This window comes from Trichinella spiralis, assembly GCF_000181795.1.
Source record: "Trichinella spiralis strain ISS 195 chromosome Unknown Scfld4, whole genome shotgun sequence".
Taxonomy (NCBI): Eukaryota; Metazoa; Nematoda; class Enoplea; order Trichinellida; family Trichinellidae; genus Trichinella; species Trichinella spiralis.
The window spans coordinates 6,276,047-6,291,856 of record NW_003526943.1 but is presented as its reverse complement, the minus strand read 5'-3'; the positions used below and the strand labels follow the sequence as shown (position 1 = coordinate 6,291,856).

The 15,810-nt window shown below is 30.8% G+C and overlaps 3 protein-coding genes across 3 annotated transcripts; 2 read left to right on the top strand and 1 right to left on the bottom strand.

Annotated features, from left to right (window-relative positions):
- Positions 1-37: 37 nt before the first annotated feature.
- Tsp_01528 (hypothetical protein) lies at positions 38-608 on the top strand (the record flags this gene model as incomplete). The annotated part of the gene is made up of 1 exon (XM_003377310.1): positions 38-608. A coding segment is annotated over one exon (571 nt), but the record flags the coding sequence as incomplete, so codon positions are not given.
- A 2,967-nt stretch (positions 609-3,575) lies between these two features.
- Tsp_01529 (polypeptide N-acetylgalactosaminyltransferase 5) lies at positions 3,576-6,311 on the top strand. Its single transcript, XM_003377309.1, has 6 exons — positions 3,576-3,885; positions 5,128-5,335; positions 5,439-5,609; positions 5,656-5,773; positions 5,908-6,091; positions 6,151-6,311. The coding sequence occupies exons 1-6, from the start codon at positions 3,576-3,578 to the stop codon at positions 6,309-6,311; spliced, it is 1,152 nt and encodes a 383-aa protein (XP_003377357.1).
- Positions 6,312-8,320: 2,009 nt separating this feature from the next.
- On the bottom strand, positions 8,321-11,649 carry Tsp_01530 (hypothetical protein). Its single transcript, XM_003377308.1, has 3 exons — positions 11,592-11,649; positions 10,155-10,321; positions 8,321-8,803 (listed from the first exon to the last, which is right to left on the bottom strand). The coding sequence occupies exons 1-3, from the start codon at positions 11,647-11,649 to the stop codon at positions 8,321-8,323; spliced, it is 708 nt and encodes a 235-aa protein (XP_003377356.1).
- Positions 11,650-15,810: the final 4,161 nt, after the last annotated feature.

Here is a 15,810-nt window from a genome sequence, read left to right as displayed (position 1 = left end):
TGAAACGCGTTGAAAAGTGGGACCCCCTCGGATTTAGACCGCTTAGAAGCATCCCACTTCTGCCAGGCGGTACATACATAGGAAAGTCGGTGAGTTGGGACTGTAAACAAGATATAGAACTGAAGAAGAGACAAAGAAAGATAAGAATGCTCCTGGCCACCGCTTTCCTCCCTGTACCGCAAATTGATACGGGTGTTAGCCTGCCTGAAGCAGGCACTACGGGTACATTAGCCGCTTTATTTCAATATTTTCGGCAGGAGTGGATGACCGATGAAAGACTGCCGCTTTGGAACGTTCGTAATGTAAATATTAGGACAAATAACCACTTGGAAGGTTGGCATAATCAGCTCAACAGAAAAGCGGGTAAAGGTCATAACGGGTTACATGAACTACTCCAGCTCCTGATAGCGGAACAGGGTGTGATGGACACCCTGATTCAACAAGTGCTATCAGGAAACGCTACCGTTGGTGACTTAAGACGGGTAAACAAGGTTTATGCTGAAAAGCAACAACGAGTTGCACAATATACCTGTGAATATACCAACGGTAGTCATACCCTGGAGCAGTTGCTTGAAGCATTAATGTACATAACGCCGGAGCTGATTTAATGCCGCCTTCCAAGTGGTTTTGTATTATTGATTGTTTTTCTCATTTTTCATTGTTTCTATTTGCTATTATTGATCACTTGTTTATTTTACTTATTGTTGTTATCATCTATTATTTACTATGTCATTCTCTTATTTACTGTCAATATAGTTGTTTGGCGTTGAAAAATAAAAATTATTTTGATGTATTTGACCTACTGCTATTTCATTTCATTAAACTTCATTTAGTTACTATAATGAAATAGAAAACTTAATTTTAAGTTTCAATTTTTTAATAACTAATTGTATTACATTGATTACTAAAAGCTGTCATTAAAATACATGAATGTAAAAACAACTGCATTTGACAAACCTGACATCAAATATACTATCAAATCAAACAAATATCAAATAAATGTTACGTAATCAATTGTTACGTATTCAAAACATTTGTACCAATGAAATAAATATTGCAGCTAATCAAAACGGAATAATTTGAGCCCATCAAAAGTTCAAGAGAACCATTCTCATAGCGCCACAGTTATGCAATGAGAACCTACGGCATTATCATCCAATGCGAAAACGATTTCCAAGAACTAATTGGAAAACGCGATCGAAATTCTAATCGTCTTTGACTCTCCGTGTTGAGAAGTATGTGCTGAATGCACTGCATATGCTACTTGTTACTAACGATTAGTTTGTTTTGGTGTAGAATAAGTAATGCTGCAATGGTGCAATATCCACCAACTTGGACGTGACAAATGTGCTAAATTAGATGCTAAGAAACCAGTATTTGATAATTAGAATGCATAAAGAGCGACAACGAATGAAATTTAGATGCATGCATCAGTGCTATTAGTTAATTGCAATGAAATTTACTGTGAGAAAGTAGGCAGAGTTCGTTGAGGAAATCAGAGCTACCCCAGACCTATAAATTCCTGATGAATTTAAGAGAATAAAGTTTTGAAATAGAGCCTACGGATCTACTCTGAACTCTACATGAACTCTGAATTTTGAATCATCCAAATATTTGCATAGAGTAAATTATTCGTAACTGGCGCTATATATATATGTATATGAATGATTAATGAGCAGTGTAGTTACTATGACTTTGAGTGTTAAAGCCTCTAGCTCATTTTTTGTGTATCACTTGTTACTTCCTGCTATAATAATGCGTTGTAAGTTTTCTTGTTTGATTGACACAGCCTATCGTCAGTTATTTTTCAACATGAAGTCTGAAAAAGATTTTGCTGTGGGAAAGTGTATCCAATTACATTCTGGTGTTTGTGATACACCAGCAGTAGGTGCACTTTGGAGCAGTTTCTAGAAGCTATAATACATATATAGATCCAGAACTAATTTAATGCCGCCTTCCAAGTAGTGGTTTTGTATTATATTTGTAATGTATTGTCTCCTTTGTCATTTTTCATTGTTTTTACTTTGCTCACTGATATGTGTCGCTTATTGCTGTGATAATTGTTGTTGTTAAATAATGAAAAATAAATATTGCAGTTTTTATTTTTCTGCTGTTTTTGATGAATTATTCGATATAACTTTTTCGTGATACAATAAAATGTAGAATAATAAAAGGAATTATTTTTGAAAATATTATTAAAAAGTATAACACTCAAAGTAAATTATTATATTTTATTATATTTTATATATTTTACATATACTTTACATATTTCATGAACTGTGCTGAAGGTAACTTAAATAATTTGAAAACCAAAGAAGTTTCATTACTGAAGTTATGAAAATTGTAGGGAAATATTTGGACCAATTAAACGAAAAATGTTACAGCTAATCACAATGAAAAACTTTAAACCAATCAACCATTAAAGAAAAGAACCAATTAGACAACGGTACAAACGTCTAATAAAACAGCGCTTTCAACGACCAGTAGGAAAGCACGGTAAAAATTTAGCCTAATTTAGACCATTATTAGCAAAATATCATTAATTTCAATTAAAATTTGAAAATGCTAAAAAATTACACTTAAGAAATTATGAAAGTTGCAATGAATATATTTTCACCAATGAAACGTAAAATGTTGCAGCCATTCACAATTAGAAATTATCAGCAAATGAAATATTAGAAATTATCAACTAATGGAATCCCGATTCTTGGAGGCCAATAAACTCCAATCATAATGTAAAACAACTTTCGATCAATGAACGAATGAAGGAATGAAAATTTCAAACCAAGACGTGAACACTGCAGTCAGGGAAAATTTCACCCTGCCGGCAAAAGTTGAAAAATAATTGCACTGTACTGAAAATTCAGAATGTTTTTTGGTTAATATTTTATGCTTTTCAAAATTCAAAAATATATTTAAATATTTTATACATAGCTCATACAAAAAGTGACCTTTAACAGAAACAGAGCACTGATGAAACGCGACAACCGGCATCTGCAAAAGGTCATTGGCCAGTTTTTGAAGAATAGGAAGTGTAGGGGAAACAGGTTTCACTGTTACTATATTTTTGACAGAACAAGCAGCGTCCGTCTAACTTTTTCAACCAAAGGTCGAGGACAGGCCTCAATTTTTGTCTGCACAGACAGTTGTAAAAATGAACACTGAAGAGGATTTTCAAGCAGAAATCACAGCTTGAAGAGAAGTTGATATAGAATATATACATATAAATTATGCTGCGTCGAAAATGGAGAAGGCGAACTGGACTAATATGTATAATCATATTTTCTTTTCTTCTATTGTGGTTTTGCATCACCAATATCATGTTATATACTGATAGTGGACTTTTTGACATAAAATCAGACATGTGGAAAAATGAAGACACAGAAAGGAAAGGGATTAAAATGCAAGTCATTGTTGGTCATTTTAATGGACCCTTACCAGATGATAGATCAAAAATTAATTACACTGAAGGTAAATTATTATACTGCATTTTTAAAAATTTTGAATATTAATAATCTCTTTGACTTTTTTGTTTAGAAGAGTTGAACGCAAACCGATTTGCACCAATATCTGAAATGGGTGAACTTGGTCGTTCAGTTAATTTGAATGATAATGATTCAAAACTTGCAAAGCATCTTTTTCAAATCAACCAGTTCAATATTGTAGCAAGCGACCGAATTCCATTGAATCGAACACTTATTGACGCTAGACGCGCAGCTTGTCGTAATAAAACTTACTCATCCGCTTTACCAACAACAAGCGTTATAATTGTATTTCACAATGAAGCATGGTCAACTTTACTTCGTACTGTTTTCAGTGTCATCAATCGATCACCAAAAAAACTGCTTAAAGAAATCATCCTTGTTGATGATTGTAGTCAAAGAGGTATTTTAATAAGTTTTTTTGCAATTATTTTCCTTCCATTGTTTTCTTACAAATGAATTATAAATAAGTCAGCAGAAAACTTTGAAAATTCTTAGAATCTTAAGAAAGTAATTTTTAGCTTGATTTTCAGAGCATTACTTCCTTATAAATAAAAAATTATCTAACATTCATCTTATTCAATAGTTTTTAAATCTAATGATATGCAGGAGCATATTTTAGCGTGAATTTCAGAAATCTGTCCTGTTATTTTAGATAAATTATAATTAAATTCAACTGTTTTATATAGAAAGCCACAAGCAGCTGCAAAGATATTCTAGTGGCAAGTGCAATGTCACAATCTTGCTACAATTTGCATTTATATTTCTTCTTTTAGCAAAAGCTAATTACAAAATTATGTGACCAATGGTTGATTATTATCAAGTCATTCATCTAATCATGATGACGATGTTTTATAGGCTGAATTTAGAATAGAACAAAACGCTTTCTTTTCTTTGAAAATTTAGGCATCATTTTCTCCATCATATTTACGTAAATAAAAATTTTTTCGGCGTTAGATGTTTTTGCATTCATTATTAGGCTGTTGATTCCATTTTTTAAATAAAATAATCATGACTGTAAAATCTGCTTATTTTAAGTTACATAAAAATGTAAATTAATATTCTGCAAATACACCAATTTCCTGCTTAACGCTCATGATGCGATCCTAAACAAGTGCGTTAGTCAAAACAGCGTTCAATGGATTCGTTATTGCACGTGTTTATAGTAATTTCATATTTAGAGAAGTACTTTTCCTTTGCATTTTTGAGCTGTCATCATTTGCACAGTCTCTTGCTGACGTAATATACTGAACATACCAAAAATACACGACAAAATATATAAAACCTAACAATTTATCTAACTTAACAGAATTTATAAATCAGCATTATCGTGAGCGACTCACTGAGTGATTGAACATATGAGATTAGTCAAGTGAATGAGCTGATGAGTAAGCAAAAATAAGTCGCGTGACACACCAGTTAGAAATAACGCTTAACGGGGTATGGGTGCAAATAGAAAAAAAATATGTTTTTCTGCAAAAATTATAGCTATAGTGATTATGCAAAAGTGCCTCTATTATATTATAAAACCATTGCCATTTACAAAAATTAAAGCAAAAAGGCTTATTTAATTTGAAGTGAAGATGTTGTTGGTAAACTTATCAGAGTTTAAATGAAACAGTTTGAAATGAATTATAATTTTCAGCATTTTTGAAGAAAGCATTGGATAATTTTGTGTTAAATCTTCCCGTTCCTGTTTTGATTGTTCGTTCTAAAGAGCGAATTGGATTAATTCAAGCCAGAATACTTGGTGCTGAAAAAGCTTCAGGAGACGTACTGACTTTTCTAGATTCTCACTGCGAATGCACTGAAGGGTGGTTAGAACCCTTATTAGACAGAATTGCTTTTGATAGGTAAAAATAAAATTTTATATCAATTTGATTTATGTATTTAATTATTTTAAATTATTTCATTAATAAAATATTTGCATTGTTTAAAGAAAAGAAATATTTATAGAAAAATTGCCGTTGCCCCAGTTATTGACGTAATTAATGATGAGACATTTCAATATCAGAAAGGAATAGATGTCTATCGTGGTGGTTTTAATTGGAATTTACAATTTCGATGGTATTCATCTCCACCATCTGAGTTAAAACGCAGAGGCAATGATGTTACTCATCCAGTGAGGTATGAAAACTTTGATTACATTTTGATGCAAAAATTATAATTTTAGAACTCCAACAATAGCAGGTGGACTTTTTTCCATTGATCGTCAGTTTTTTTTTGAAATTGGAGCTTATGATAAAGAAATGAAAATATGGGGTGGTGAAAATTTAGAAATGTCCTTCAGAGTAAGGCAATTTTTAGTTATTAGTTTTTCAATTTCAACTTTATATTTAATGAAAAAATTCTAAACTTTTAACGTAAAACATGTTCATATGTACATTCTTAGACTTTGATAAAAAAATTAATATTGATTTTAAAGATTTGGCAATGTGGTGGTCAATTAGAAATTATACCGTGCAGCCATGTAGGACATGTTTTTCGTAAAAAGTCACCCCATGACTTTCCCCGTGGTAATTCAGCCAGGACATTAACTACAAATTTAGTGAGAGTAGCTGAAGTGTGGATGGATGAATGGAAAAGTTTATTTTACATTATTTCTTCCGGTAAGTTTTCCACAAGTTCAAAATGCTATTAAAATTAAAAATTTCATAATAATTTGTAGCCGCTAAAAATATATCTGAAATTATTGACGTTAGCGAGCGAAAAGAACTTAGAAAAAGATTGAAATGCAAAAGTTTTGCATGGTATCTAGATAATGTTTGGCCAGATCATTTTATGCCGCAAGATAATGCATTCTTTGGTAGAGTAAGTAATGCTACGTAAAAAGTGTAAAAATTTTTTTAAAATTTAAGAATTTAGAAAGCAAAATTATGCATAAAATCCTAAATTGTATCAAAAAGTATAGTCTTTACTTATTTACCATTTTAGCAAAAAAGCAGTTTCAATCAATTCATCAAATAGTTCAAATTAAAAGATTGTATTTTATTCATTTTCATGCTATTTACCCAGCATAATTATTAAAAACAATAAATTAATAAGATAATATATATGCTTATTTATTTAAATACTTTTAGCGTGTATATTTTAATTTGTACGTAAAATTGTGGCGTTTAGATTCGTAGTGTTCCGTCAAACACTTGCCTACAGCTTGTATATGTTCATGCTGCATTAAATAAGAAAAATGAAAAACGTGTATCAGCTGAGCGGTGCACAACATATACAAATATGCTGCAGGTACTTTATATTTTATTTATATTAAATCAATTTCTGTCTAGATAAAAAATCAAGCTAATGGTTACTGTTTGGTTAATAAATTGAAGAGCGTAGCTAAACGGAAGAATTCCCTTGATGTAGAAGTCTGTACAGTTGGGTTCGATATGTGGCAGGTGGGTTTATAGAATCAAACAACCATACAGAGGGGAAGGCGTTAAAATTTATTAAGGAAAATGATTTTTATTTTTTTATCATATTCGCTTGAAACATAGTGTTTTTGTTAGCTCAAAATGTTGTACATTTCAAAAATTAAAATTTCCTTCAATCATAATTTATCAGATAATAGTACAGTAAGCAATTATTAAGAAAAAAGATCAAAAATGAATTTCAGTCCACTTATTTAAATTCGATTACTTACTTAGATGTGGAATCTTTATGAGAATGGGTATTTGAAAAGTGATGAGCACCAATGTCTTGGAGCGACCGAAGTTATTAACGGTCATTGGATTGTGCAGTTAAAAGAATGCAGTGAATCAGACAGTGAAAAATGGATTTATTCAAAATCAGTAACTAAAATTTTTATAATCATGATATTACAGTTTCGAACAGAAATTTTTTATTTTTTAGAAATCCCTGCTAATTCATCGTCAAAGCAGTTTATGCTTGAATGCTCCGGTAAATTTCGTTGAGGTATCTGTTGTTCATTTACCAACGCTTGAAAAGTGCAATTCACGTCATTCTTCTCAATTTTGGAAACTTGAAGATTTCAACTGGAAAATAAAAGCGTAAAAATTGCTTTTATATTCAAAAGCTATTTTATTTTCTGTTGTAAAATTATTCCAAACAAAAGTGGAAAATAGCGAACATATTCTCATGATCTCTTTATTTGTTGTTTTTTTTTGTTTTTGCTTTTTCCTGAAATAAAAATGAAATGCATAAAAGCAAAATGAATAAAATATAAAGCCATTTTAACAACTGTAACAGCATTACATACTGACTGTAACAAAAGAAAAGAAATTTCAAGTAAATAACTAATACAGTAGGAGGAAATAAAATTGCGTGATAAAGGTTAAAGCGTTTTCAACGCGGCCTTTCGTTATGAGGTATAGTAAGGCCAGCGGATAGGTAGTATGTTGCAGCATTTGTAACTACTAACGGTAAAGTCTTTCAACATTATACAACAATTAATTTTAATTTTCAGAAGCTTTCCCATGAAAGATTTAGTACAAAATTACTTCTACCAAATTTTAGTTACTTTTTATTTTTACCACCATGCAAAACTACAAAATCAACTTTTGAAACAAGCAGCACAAAAATCAAATTTCATATATGAGATGCAAAACTGCAGGCTTTATCATAGCTTAAATGACATATTTCAAAAATGTGAACTTTATTGTTTTTTAAATAATTTCTTATAAATTCAAAAGCTTTATTCAATTGAACATAGAGTATTCTATAAATTTAAATAAAGATTTACAAGGAAGATTTATTTGTCAGTATAAAAGCAATATACACAGCATGGAATTATTTCATGAAATAGTGGTATAAATAAAGTGATAGTAAATAAAAGCAGTAGAAATTTAAAAAAAAGCAACCAAACCAAAAATGAAACGTTTCTTTTAAGATGGTTTTTTCAACTCTTTTCGGCGGTGGTAATAAACAAGGTGACGAAGTTGCCCTTCAGATACATCGCATCCTTTCTTAATTAAAATATTGTGTATTGTCTTCATGTCATTTATGCCTTTCTTTAAGCATTGCAAGACCTTCTCTCGTGTCGGTGATGGCAGCCGTGTAGTTGGTTTTCGAAAACTGTGATTGTGCACAACACCTCCATAAGACTCTACAGTACCATCAGCTTCACATCTTGCAGAAAAGTAAGCATCACAATACGGAAACTTTCTCGTTTCTTTACAATGGTAGCGGATCTGTAGAACGTTTTGCGTGCGCCATTTTCGTTCGTCTTTCTTTGCCATGTTCAATTTCACCATTTGCTCATGCAACTCGTCTTTATTAGAGAATACCCAATGTTGAAATAAACTTCCAGATGAAACTTCGCTTCCAGTTGTATCTTGGCTCATGATTCCTACAACAGAAGACAAACACTAGAAATGATTGAAATGAAATAGGCAAAAGTGAAAATTTTAAAGCAACCAATCTGCTCCACTGACAAAGCAGCTATGCTAGCTAAGATTGGCGAGCGGCGATTAAAACCAGCCCTCTTTGCCGCTTGCCTATGTCACGAGCGTAGCAAAACGAAAACCTTTAACACTGAACGCCGCCGTTGAATTTCATCAAACCGACCGGCGTTGTTTACTACAAGAAAACTACTGAGCATAAAATATTGCTCATACTTTGACAATTTTTTTCAAAAATACTTATTCACCATATTGATAATTGTTATTCGTGTATTTTTCAGATGCTTTCACACATAAGCTTGTTTTTCATTTTCAGCTGAGAACAAGCATGCTTCTCTGTCATAAATAAGAAGAAAATCTACTTACCCTTTAAAATCGTTCAGTCTCACTTCCACGCACATACCAACTTCACCATCACGCTGTTGAAGCTCTGTTTGAAATTTTGTGTATGAATTTTAGTTGTTCAGTTAGCCAGCGACTGAAGCGCCGCCTGGCGAGGTCGTTTTGATTTTGCCAATGTAATTCAACTATACGAAAGTCAGAAATTTTTGCCGATATTGATTTTTGATAACATGCAAGCAACAAAAAGAAAAATAAAAACAAGCTTCTAAAATCAGCCAAAATGAATGCAGCGATCGTTTTAGAATTTATTTATTCAGTTGACGATAAATACAAAATAGTAAGATTAAGATCAAAAACGAAGCATGCAACTTTCTGAAACTAAAAATAACTGTGCATGCTTTTTGTATTTTTATTTTATGATTTGCTAATAATTATTACAAATAAGTGTACTAAAAGTTGAAAATTTCTTCATTCTTGTTTACTTGCACTAGGTTCATTTTGCTGATTTTAAAATTTGCATTTAGTAATTTTTTTCCATTCCATTCTACTATTTTGATACTTATTTAAATTTCCAATTCATATTTTTATTAAATTTTTAAATTTTATAAAATTTAAATTTTTTGAAATAAGAACAACATTTCACAATAATGAATACAATACTGTTTCAGATTGTATAATTCTTAATTTTTATCCAAAACTTTTGTTATTCATAAGTTTTCTTCAAATTCTAGTATTAAAAAAATGCTGTGTTATAAAAAGAAACGTTTTTATAAAGAAACAAATTCTCACTGGAATATTTTTGACAATAATAATAGTTTTCTGCAACTTTTATATTTCATTTGAATAAAATAAGCAATTCATTCCATATTTATTTACATTTTTTTATTATCGATTTTTTATTTGATTTTTTAATTTTCCCTTCTGGAAACTAAAATGAAACTATTCACTTTTCACTGACGACCGTTAAAGAAAGTACCATTTCTGCTGGCAGCTTCTCAAATGAATTCAACAGCTCACTTGCCACATTTTTCATTGTTGTTTTTCCATTGCAGTTCAGCACGCTTGCTTGATTTGAGCAACAATTCCCATCATCATATTTCACTGACAATACTAGTCTAAGAAAACCATAATGTATTGTTGGTGCTTTAAAAATTAAAACATTTTCAATTCATTTTCCAGAGTTTTTTAAGTAATTCTTCTAGCATATATGAATTGAGTGCAGTTATTAGAATGATAACTAAAAAACTTAATTATTGTGAAACTTTGCATTTCAAATTGAAATATCCAGCTTTAACTTCCGTGAACTGCTGAATGAATCTCTATGTGTAGAAAAGAATGATCTTTTAAAAAATTATTCACTTCAAACTTCATCCTTTTTATTTTCTCAAAAGTAGTTTCTTGCAAATCTCGACAGAGCATTCACAGAAATGAGTCATCTTATGGTTGACTTGCCAATGCTTCCCATGTCCAATATTTTTGTTCTATAATAACTTAGCTAGAATCATTTCTGTTGTCAGATGAAACTCCATACTTGTACTACTGGCATGACTTTTACTTGAACAAAAAGTATTAACCTTTGGTGTAGTTATCATTATCTTTTGATTGTATTGCTCAAATGATTCAGTATCCAGTGTTTAGGTGACCACTTTGCAAGAGGGAGAGCATCTGGGAACGTTCTTGCCCAATCCTGCTGGGCATTATTTCTCAAAATTAAATTCTAAGTATATGCAAAATAAGAAGAACAATACCTTCCTTTCCTAGTAATACTGGAAAATATACCAGTTGTTGTGCAGTTAAGCGGCAATTCTTTTCATCCTGCCTTTCCTCTTCTTCACGCTAAATGAAAATCTCAAATCAAAACTTATTATGGCAGTTTTGACAAAGGAAATATACAAAATAACTACAGTAGGGTGTTTTGCAGTTGCTGCAACGGGTATTGCGCTTTATGTATTTTTTGTTACAAAATGCGCATCTTTTTCTGACGCCGCTGATGGTTGCTATTCTATCATCGTTATTCCCATGCCTTCAATCGCTTTCTTATTCAGTAAGACAATGATTGTGGCAGAGTTTCTGAAAAATGCTTCCCACAAGATTCGTCCCGCATTCCATAAGAGAGTCTTCTTCAGTGTGATTTCTTGGTCTTCCGCTCTGGATGTTTGCAGTCCCACCAAACACACGCACACACGCCTACGCAGTCCAAAATGTTGAACTAAAAAGACCATTGGCCACTGATGAATGCTCTGCCTGCAGATATACAATCAGACTAGATGGTGAAAATTGTCTACGCCCCATTTGGTTTGGTTATAAAGCAGTACAGTGTCGTGTTTCCTTTCCTGATCTTCCTCGTAGCATCATCGTGATGCATTGTCAACATAGACAATATGCATTTGTTGCGTTTTGGTATTTAGCTAACCATTGTTAGCTGACGATGAGCACACTGATGAGCCAGCCTGGCACCCCTGGTTTGTCATTTGTGATAATACATCTCTTCGGTTTCTACGCAAAGTTCCTACTACAGTTGTTCAGTGAGCCAACAGATTTTCAGTCAACTGTACGCTGGTAAAAAGTTGTCTCTTGTAGTGTTTCTTTCTTTTCCACACTAGGGTCGTAGCAGTTGCTTCACTAGACCTGCCTCACTTGTTGATACTTTATGTCCAGGTTGTCGGTCAAGATATATTTCACCTTCCAGAGGATATGATGTTCCAGCCTCGAAACACCAGAAGATCTTTATGCTGTACTTTCTAGGCTTTCTTAGAAGATACTGACAAAATGTGTTTCATCAGCTTGTCGGCACTAGCTGCTCATCAACGGTCAGGAAAGGAGAGAGTTTGTAAAGTCTTTTGGTATTAGCCATGAACAGATTCTAGCAGATGAAAAACACAATATGAGATCGTAAATAACATTAAAAACATTTCATGTTTTGCTATATTTCATATTTTATGCCAAACTTTGGATAAGACGAGATATAAAAGCAATCTGAGATGTCAGTTTCATCTACAACATGTGCTGATATGGTGAAAAGAAATATCAGTGTGTGTAATGGTTGAAAATTAAAAGTAATAAATGTGTCTAAAAAAATCAGCAGTTGTTCTAATAAATGAACCATAGGCTGAAGTGAAAACCATCGCTTTTTATGAAAATTGCCGCAAACAGCCGAGCACGTCAAAAATCGTCTGCCTCACATCTCCACATTTCTGAGACCCGTTTTATGCATATTTTTCCGCGTTATTTTGTGAAAATTAATTTTATTAAAAGCTTTTTAAAGAAGACATATAGAGCTAAGAATGAGCTATCTTTAAAAATAAATTTAATATGATTTGACTTTATTTTGGCTTATTTATCACACTTTTCTGGCTTCGGGTCAATTTGACCTGAATCCAGATATGTAAATACTATTGGCAATTTGACATGGAGTTGATCATTTCCATCACTCTGGCCTTTGTTTGTTAGTTAGTCAGTTAGTTTATTCACCTAGACTATGCTGATATACCATTCGATGAATCTTATATTTAGAGAAAGACAGACTTGCATAATCCTGCATCATCATACCACTATTATGTGCAACTGTTCCTTCTGCTTTGGTAGTTTTAACTGCACGACTACTCTTATAATTAGCTGCATTTCAGGATCAATTGAATAGATCATTCTGATTATCTAAATTATAACTAAGCTGCATAAAGCTTTCCTTAAAATATACATTTCTGTCGATTAAAAGTAAAAGCAACATCTACATTTCATATTTATAAATTATGTACAAGCTTGAAGTTTATGGTTGGACATTGAAGGAGTCTATGGTGACAAAGTTTGTCTAAGGCCAGAGTTGTTATTTCCATATTTTAATTTCATTTAGACATTGATGCTGATCTGCTGCTTTTGCTTCCGCTAAGACAGTTTATAGACAGTAGTTATTGGTTTGAACTATAATCACTATGGTGAGCTATAATTTAGTGTTTTCCTCAGTCATTTTCATCCCTCTTTCTCACCATTCAAATACTGTTACTCTTACAATGATTTTATTTGAGAGGACACCATTATAGACATTACTGGCCGTAATAATCTACTGACAGCTATTGTATCTCCTAGTATACATACCACTCATACTTAAAACTTTGAAAATTTACCGTATCTCAGAATCAAGTTTTAATGTTACCTAATAAATTTCAGCTGTCACTGAGATTATTTCTTAAAAAGCAGTAAATATTTTCAATAAACTGATCTTTTATTTCTTATTTATCTAGATTTTTTCATGTTCTCCATGTTTTAGAGCTTTATATTATCATTATTTCACTTTTATTTTGTTTTGAAATTATTTTTCTGGTCTGTAGTTTTGTTATTTTGACATTTTGAAATTATTAAGCAGTACTGTTAGTAATAGAATTTCTGCATATTTTGTTACAGTAATTGTAGGGAAGACAATTATATATATTGCAACTATTATAGAACATATAATTTATATATTTTGGCATTTTTGTCTACTGATCATTCATATTTGTTTCAATTTATTGCAATTAATATATTACAATGAAAGGCTATTTTATTTTAAGTATGTTTCTTAGTTTCCATATGTTCCAAAAAATATTAATAAACTTCTTTACGCTTAACGTTGCAGTTAGCTGTAGTTGTCTCAGTATGCTTACTATTTATCTAAAACAATGACATGAAGTTATTTAATAAAAAATTATTATTATTTACGTTTTTATGTAATTGCTTAATTAGCAGTTGATTAAAAAATGGTTTATAATATGGTCATGGCTTTCTTTAATAAAAAATAATAGAGTTAAATAAATTTATGCAGCAACAAATATGATTTTCTTGTAAGAAACATGCCATATGTAACAGTTAAATATTATACATTGCATTATTCATTCATGACTGTTTGATTAATATATTGTACATATCGTACATTATTTAAACAACTATTTATAATGAATGCTTTATTCAACTATCTACAAAATGAATTTAGCATTTCTGTACTTTTGATGCATTTATTATATTACTGATGTCCTTTGTATATTTCTGTTTAGAAAATCTCATCTATATATCATGAATCTTGAATAAAATTATGCATTTTGTACTAGCATAAAGTTAATTCATGCTTTCCTAATATAAAATGCTCACAACAGCTGAAGGACAATGTTTCCATTTATTAATAAATTGTTATTAAATAAACATGCCTAAATTTTTAAATAAAAAATAAAATTAATTCATGGTATTTTAGATTTACATATATATATATATATATATATATATATATATATATATATATTTGAAAGTTGCGATTGCGTTCTGTTTTGTTTATAATCACTGTAATGAACTATTGTTAGACATCTGTATAAATACAACGCTACCGCAAAAGTATAACAACAGCAGCTGCAATTTCACTTATGCTGCCTTGTTATCATGAGAAACGTAATTTGCTGCAAGTTTGATTATTTTGGCAGAATATCCGTAGCCTGCAAAAATTTGGAATGGTTGTTTGCAGTCTCAGGTAAGTTTAAATTTTCATTTTTACCTCAGTAATGTAGTTTGCCATACATTGTAATATTTGTGCATTTTATTTTTCAGTACCAACAGTAAGACATTTTACTATCGCATTTATTTGTGCACATAATTTGTTTGGTTTGCTACCAAAGTGATTTGTGAATTCTGCTAGGTGCTGCTTTTTTAAGAGCATGTTGATTTTTTTGACTGTTTTAATGCGTGACCATTTTCATTACTGTTGGCTCAATAATGCACTTATCTAATAATTATATCTTCTTCTTTGAAATGTTATTGATAATGCAATAATTGACATATATATATATATAGCACTTTAATATGCAAAGCATGCTTTAATTAGTAACATTGCATTTGTGCAATTCAGACATTTATTATATTAGTTTTTAAATTTGATTACAATCAATTATTCAGTTGATTGCTCACAATTTTAACTCAAGTGAAGAACTTTTCATAGTCTGTTTTTATTTTATGCAAAGTTCCTCAAAAATAGGATACATTTTTTAAACAAATTTGACATGCAAATAAAAATCCATTTTCTTTAATATAGCATTTATGATAAACTGATGATTTAAAAAACATTTATAAAATGATTAAAGGCTAATTGAATAAGATATTCTTTTTTATTTTTTAAATCTTAACGGAGTGTGATGTAAATTTATGAATAAATATCTAAATGATAATTCTGATCATGTTATAAGTAGGTTCAAATTATGCTTAAATAATAAATGATTTATTTTATATCAATTTGTTAGTACTGTACAGAACAACTAAAGGCAAAAGGTTAAGCTTGAATAGCTAGAGTTTTTATGTAAACATTAAAACTTATTCATTTGTGAAGCATTCTATAAACTGAAGATGTTCTGTAAATTATGTTTTGTAAATAAATAAATATACTTTTAATGAATATTTGGCTGTAGCTTTACTTATAGTAATGATCATACGCTACTCCATGAGAGGGATGCTTTGAATGGTAACTAACTATTTTGAATTTGAAATCATCATGTACTAATTACTAATTCAAAAAATAAAATGAAATTTTTAAAATAATTTAAGAAAATTTATTTTTCATCAAACATGTATATTAATTATGTTGCTGTTAATCCTGAACTTGTGAGTTAAACTTTTTATGCAGT

Bases quoted from the DNA above. Each gene is read 5' to 3' on its own strand.
- Tsp_01529 (XM_003377309.1), top strand. From the start codon at position 3,576: ATGGGTGAACTTGGTCGTTCAGTTAATTTGAATGATAATGATTCAAAA. The intron at 5,336-5,438 runs GTAAAAATAAAA...AAATATTTATAG, and splicing joins GACAGAATTGCTTTTGATAG to AAAAATTGCCGTTGCCCCAG. The intron at 5,774-5,907 runs GTAAGGCAATTT...TTGATTTTAAAG, and splicing joins ATTTAGAAATGTCCTTCAGA to ATTTGGCAATGTGGTGGTCA.
- Tsp_01530 (XM_003377308.1), bottom strand. From the start codon at position 11,649: ATGACAAACCAGGGGTGCCAGGCTGGCTCATCAGTGTGCTCATCGTCA. The intron at 10,322-11,591 runs GTTAGCTAAATA...TAATTTTTAAAG, and splicing joins CTCATCGTCAGCTAACAATG to CACCAACAATACATTATGGT. The intron at 8,804-10,154 runs GTACTTTCTTTA...AATCATTTCTAG, and splicing joins AGAAGCTGCCAGCAGAAATG to TGTTTGTCTTCTGTTGTAGG.